The sequence below is a fragment of the Neomonachus schauinslandi genome, chromosome 3 (genome assembly GCF_002201575.2).
Source record: "Neomonachus schauinslandi chromosome 3, ASM220157v2, whole genome shotgun sequence".
Classification (NCBI taxonomy): Eukaryota; Metazoa; Chordata; class Mammalia; order Carnivora; family Phocidae; genus Neomonachus; species Neomonachus schauinslandi.
The window spans coordinates 148,678,266-148,684,481 of record NC_058405.1 but is presented as its reverse complement, the minus strand read 5'-3'; the positions used below and the strand labels follow the sequence as shown (position 1 = coordinate 148,684,481).

Sequence of the window (6,216 nt, the reverse complement as noted above, 5' to 3'; positions counted from 1 at the left end):
TGTCTTTAATCCATTCTGATTTTTGTGTATGGTATAACTGGTTCAGTTTCATTCTTTTGCAAGTAGCTGTCCAGTCCAGTTTTCCCAGCACCATTTATTAAATAGTCCATCTTTTCCCCATTGTATATTCTTACCTCCTTTGCTGTATATTAGTTGGCCATATAAGCATCGGTTTATTTCTGGGCGCTCTGTTCCATTGATCTATGTGTCTTATCTTTGTGCCAGTTCCATATTGTTTTGATTATTACAGATTTGTAGTATATCTTGAAATCTGGGAATGTGATACCTCCATTTGTTCTTTCAAGATTGCTTTGGCTATTCAGGGTCTTTTGAGTTTCCATATAAATTTTATTATTTGGTCTAATTCTGTGAAAAATGCTGCTGGTATTTTGTAGGGATTGCATTGAATGTATAGATTGCTGTGGGTAGCATGGACATTTGAATATTAATTTTTCCAATCCATGAGCATGGAATATCTTTCCATTTGTTTGTGTTGTCTTCAATCTCTTTCATAAGAGTGTTTTATAGTTTTCAGAGTAAAGGCCTTTCACCTTCATGGTTATGTTTATTTCTAGGTATTTTGTTATTTTTGATGCAATTATAAATGGGATTGTTTTTTCAATTTCTCTTTCTGCTACTTTGTTATTAGTGTATGAAAACACAACTGATTTGTGTGTATTAGTTTTGTATCCTGCAATGTTACTTAATTCATTTATTATTCCTAATAGTTCTGTATTGAAGTCTTTAGGTCCTATGTAAAATATTTTATGTTGTCTGCAAATAGTGATAGTTTAACTTCTTCCTTACCAATTTGAGTATCTTTTCTTTTTCTTGTCTGGTTGCTGTGGTTAGGACTTCTAATATGATGTTGAATAAAAGTGATGAGTGGACATCGTTGTCTTATTCCTGTTCTTAGAAAAAAAACTCAGTTTTTCACTGGAGTATGTTAGCTGTTTTTCATATAATGCCTTAATTATGTTTAGGTATGTTCCCTCTACACCCACTTGTTGAGTTTTCTCATGAATGGATGTTGAATTTTGTCAAATGCTCTTCAAATATTGAGATCTGATTTTTATCCTTTATTTTGATAATGTATCATGTTGATTTGTGAATATTGAAGTTTCCTTGCATCGGCCAAATAAATTCCACTTGATTTTGTAGATGATACTTTCAATGTATTATTAAATAGTTTGCTAATATTTTGTTGAGGATTTTTGCATTATGTTCATCAGGGATACTGGTCTGTAGTTTCCCTTTTTGTAATGTCTTTGTCTGGTTTGGTATCAGGGTAATGTTGGCCTTGTAGAATTTATTTGGAATCTTTCCTTCCTCTTCAATTTTTTGGAATAGTTTTAGAATAGGTATTAACTCCTCTTTAAATGTCTGGTAAAATTCACTGTGAACCCCTCTGGTCCTGGACTTCCGTTTTTAGGGAGTTTTTTGATTACAAATTCAATTTTGTTACTAGTAGTTGTTTTTCAGATTTCTTATTCCTGATTGTTTTGGAAGACTATATTTCTAGGAATTCTTCTAGGTTGTCTGATTTGTTGGCATATAACTTTTTGTAGTAGTCTCTTAAAATCCTTTGTGTTTTTGTGGTGGTGGTGGTGGTGATGTCTTTTATTTCTGATTTTCTGTACTCTATTTTTCTTGATGAGTGTGGCTGAAGTTTCATCAATTTTATCTTTTGAAAGAAACAGCTCTTGGTTTGGTATTTTCTACTTTGTCTGTAGTTCACTTATTTCTGTTCTGATTTTTATTATTTCCTGCCTACTATCTTGGGCTTTGTTTCTTGTTGGTTTTTTTTGTTCCTTTAGGTATAAGGTTAGATTGTTTGAGATTTTTGTTTCTTGAGGTAGGACTGGATTGCTATAAATTTTCCTTAGAACTGTTTTCACTGTGTCCCAAGGACTTTGGACAGTTTTCATTTTCCTCCATGTTTTTAATTTCTTCATTAATCCATTGGTTGTTTAGTAGCATTTTTTTTTCCTTGTGATTTTTAGTTTCTTGCCATAGTGGTTAGAAAAGATGTGTTATGAATTCAGTCTTAAATTTAGTAAGACTTGGGGCACCTGGGTGGCTCAGTCAGTTAAGCATCTGCCTTCGGCTCAGGTCATAATCTCAGGGTCCTGGGATCGAGCCCACTGGGCTCTTTGCTCATCAGGGAGTCTGCCTTGCCCTCTCACTCTCTCTCAAATAAATAAAATCTTTAAAAAAAAAATTTAGTTAAGACTTGTTTTGTGGCCTAACATGTGATCTATCCTGGAGAATGTTCTAGGTGCACTTGAAAAGAATGTGTGTTCTGATGTTTTTGGATGCTATGTTCTGAATATATCTGTTAAGCCCATTTGGTCTAATGTGTTGTTCAAAAACAGTTTCCTTATTGATTTTCTGCCTGGGTGATCTATCCATTGATGTAAGTGGGGTGTTAAAATTTCCTACTATTCTTTTATTAATACTATCAACTTCTCCCTTTATGTCTGTTAATAGTTGCTTTATGTACTTAGTTGCTCTAATGTTGGGTGCATAGGGATTTACAGTTGTTTTATCTTTTTGTTGGATTGATCCTTTTATCACTAGGTAATGCCCTTGTCTCTTGCTATAGTTTTTGTTTTAAATATTTTGTCTAATATAAATAGTTACTCTCTTTCACTTCCATTTGTCTGTATCTTAAAGTCTGAAGTCTCTTATAGGCAGCACATAAATCTTTCTTTCCTCCACCACTCTATGTCTTTGGATTGAAGTATTTAGACCATTTAAGGTTAATTATTAATAGGTATGTACTTACTGCCATTGTTGCTTTCTGGTTTTCTTAGTACTTCTCTGTTCCTTTCTTCTCTTGCCTGCTTTCCTTGTGATTGATGATTTTCTTTAATGTTATGCTTGGCTTTTTATTTTTTGTGTACCTATTATAGGTTTTGGGTTTGTGGTTACCATGAGGTTCATCTATGACATTCTAAGTATAGTCTATATTGTTGATAATCACTTGTTTGAACACATTCTAAAAGAACTTTTACTCCATGTTTCATGTATAAACATTTTCTATCTTCATTCATAATTTTCCTATTTCTACTTTTTTTTCTTTTTCATTTAAAGAAGCTCCTTTTAACATTTCTTATAAGGCCTGTTTAGTGGTGATGAAGTCCTTTAACTTTTATTTATCTGGGAAACTTTATTTCTCCTTCAATTCTGAATGATAACCTTGCTAGGTAGAGTATCGTTGGTTGTAGGGGTTTTTTCCTTTCAGCATTTTTTTTTTTTTTTTTTAAAGATTTTACTTTTTATTTGACAGAGACAGACACAGCAAGAGAGGGAACACAAGTGGGGGAGAGGGAGAAGCAGGCTTCCCACTGAGCAGGGAGCCTGATGTGGGGCTCGATTCCAGGACCCTGGGATCATGACCTGAGCCGAAGGCAGATGCTTAATGACTGAGCCACCCAGGTGCCCCTCCTTTCAGCACTTTCAATAGATCATGTCACTCCCTTCTGACCTGCAGTTTCTGCTGAAAAATCAGCTGATAGCCTTGTGGGGTTTCCCTTTTACATGACTATTTGCCTCTCTTGCTGCTTTTAAAATTCTCTATCTTTAATCTTTGACATTTTTAATTTTTTTTTTAAAGATTTTATTTGACAGCAGGAGAGCACAAGCAGGCTCCCCACTGTGCAGAGATCCCAATGTGGGGCTCAATCCCAGGACCCTGGGATCATAACCTAAGCTGAAGGCAGACACGTAACCAACTGAGTCACCCAGGTGCCCCGAATCTTTGACATTTTAATTATGTGTCTTGGTATCGACCTCCTTGGTTTCATTTTGTTTGGAACTCTTTGTGCTTTCTGAACCTGGGTGTCTTCCTTCTTCAGGTTAGGGAAGTTTCCAGCTATTCTCTCTTCAAATAAGTTTTCTGCCTGAAACTTTTTTCTTTTGGGGCCCCCTATATGTGAATGTTTGTTGGCTTGATGTTGTCCAACATATTCCTTATCCTATCTTCAGTTTGTAAATTTTTTTTTTTTTTCTGTTCAGCTTGGGTGCTTTCCATTAGCCTGTCTTCCAGATTGCTGATCTATTCTTCTGCATTCTCTGTTGATTCCCTCTAGTTTATTTTTCATTTCAGTTATTGCATTCAACTCTAATTGGTTTTCTGTATTTTCTCTTTATTGAAGTTGAGTTATTCTACTCTTCTTTCCAGTCTGGTGAGCAGCTTTATGATCATTACTTCAAATTCTATCAGGCATATTGCCTATCACCATTTCACTTAGTTCTCTGAGGTTTTGTCTTGTTCATTTGGAGCATATTCTGTCTCAATTTGCTTGACTTTCTGTGTATGTGTCTATATATTAAGTGGATCAGCTACTTCTCCTAAACTTGAATGGTCTTGTGTATGGTCATCTTCTATATAAACTGTGTATGCCTGGCGACTTTGGCTGGCATGGGCTGGAGATCCCAGTTCACTCTGCTGGGGCTGCCCTGGTAGGATGTCTGGGCTTGGAGTGTTCCAGGGTGCTTTGCACCCATGTCACCTTGGCAAGATGCCTGGAACCACAATGAGGCCTGAACAGGGGTGTCCAGTGTATACCACACTGAGGCCACTTTGGTGGGATGGCTGGGGCTGGTATGGGCTAGGGGCCAGGGACTCACTGAAGTGGTAGGCTGGTTAGGGTGCCCTGACCTTACTCCCATCCATGCTATCCAATATGGAGAGAGAACATAAACTGTGGCACCCACCAGGCCCTCCAACTTGGAGAAAGTTCCAGCAGCTCTCCCACCGGTTGGCAGTTCTAGGGCTGAATACTTACATTCTAGTTGCTCTTTTAAACCATGGCTTTTGTTCCTGTGCCCCAGGGCAGACAAATCTGCTTGCATGTGGTTCTTCAGTATTATCTCACCCCACTGCAGTCTGCAGTGTTGGGGGTAGGTGTTCTCTTCATTACTGTCTCTCTTGCTGTTCTGTATGTAGTCTGTCTTTTGTTGTGCAGAAGCTGTTCAGTCAGCCCTCAGTTCTTCTGGAGGAAGTGCTCCAGAAACAGGTATAGATTTGGTGTGTCTGTGGAGGAGGTGAGTTCAGGGTCTTCCTATGACACTATCTTGGACTGTAAAGTTGTATACTTTACTGTTTTTGTGTTAACTTTTTAATGTCAATTTAATAGGAGTAAAATAGGAAAACTCCAAATGCTAAATGGTTAAAAAATAGTCACCTCACTACTTAAATATAATACAGAGGCTTGGATCCTAGTCTACTAGCAATGGGACTTTGGTTAAAAAGTAGTTGTTCCTACACCCATAACATTGACAAAGTAATATCAGCTCTTCTTATATCTTCCAAGGCTTTCCAAGTAGAGTTAGATAAGCCCTTATCTGAAAGGCTTGGTGCCAAATGATTTCACTTTAGAATTTTTCAGATTTTAGGCAGCCCATATTATTATTATGATTTAATACCCTCGGTGTGGTCTGTGGAACACCACATAATCAAATTATTTCTCTAAATTTCTCTGAGTAATAAACACACTAAGATGTATGAAGCAGGACTAAAGAAAACAACACATCTGTTTAGGTCCTATTGGCCACCAAGTAAATTTTGCTGTTAACAATATCATCAACAAAAACTTTTGAATTTCAAAACTTTTTTATATCTCCAACTTGCAGATAAGGCGACATATGCTGTAATTGCTTGTGAAGAAAATAGCTAGATATTTCTAAGGCTGATGTAACTCAAAATAAAAATGAGATGGTGTGTATATGAATGCACCCAGCAACTCTAATGCATGATGCAAACACAGCTTTGTATTACCAATTATTTAAAAAGTAAAGCCTGTTCATATTTAATATTTTAAGGAGAGAAATAACATCAAGTAGATGTTTTTGGAGTATCAATATATAATTAAAAAAAAAAACACAACAAAATGCAAGAACCTTCCATCTCCAAGGCTCAAAGAACAGTTATCCAGCTGTAGTCTACTTTCCTGAATCTTCTTAGTTCTTTTTCTTCAGATTTTGACAACTGGTGTATAATGTCTTCTCCCAAATCTGTGTCGTTTGTATCCTGGGTCTTTTCAGTAAAATCATTTTCTTCATCTGAATCATCACTTTCTTTTTCTTCTTCCATATCTACATCATCAGGGACTTCTTCACCACTTTCATGATAAGAGAATAAAATATAAACTATTACTTAAAAAGTTTCTAAATAACTTTCTAATTTAAGACACCTACGTAGAATTATAA

At 36.2% G+C, this 6,216-nt stretch overlaps 1 protein-coding gene across 1 annotated transcript in view; it reads right to left on the bottom strand.

The window, feature by feature from the left end:
* Window positions 1–5,760: 5,760 nt before the first annotated feature.
* The window catches only part of WDR75 (WD repeat domain 75), a 34,119-nt gene continuing 33,663 nt past the window's right edge, over window positions 5,761–6,216 (bottom strand). The window contains exon 21 of the mRNA XM_021703388.2: window positions 5,761–6,128. Coding sequence (XP_021559063.1) covers window positions 5,924–6,128 — 205 coding nt within the window. The 3' untranslated portion in view covers window positions 5,761–5,923. The remainder of the gene's footprint in view (window positions 6,129–6,216) is intronic.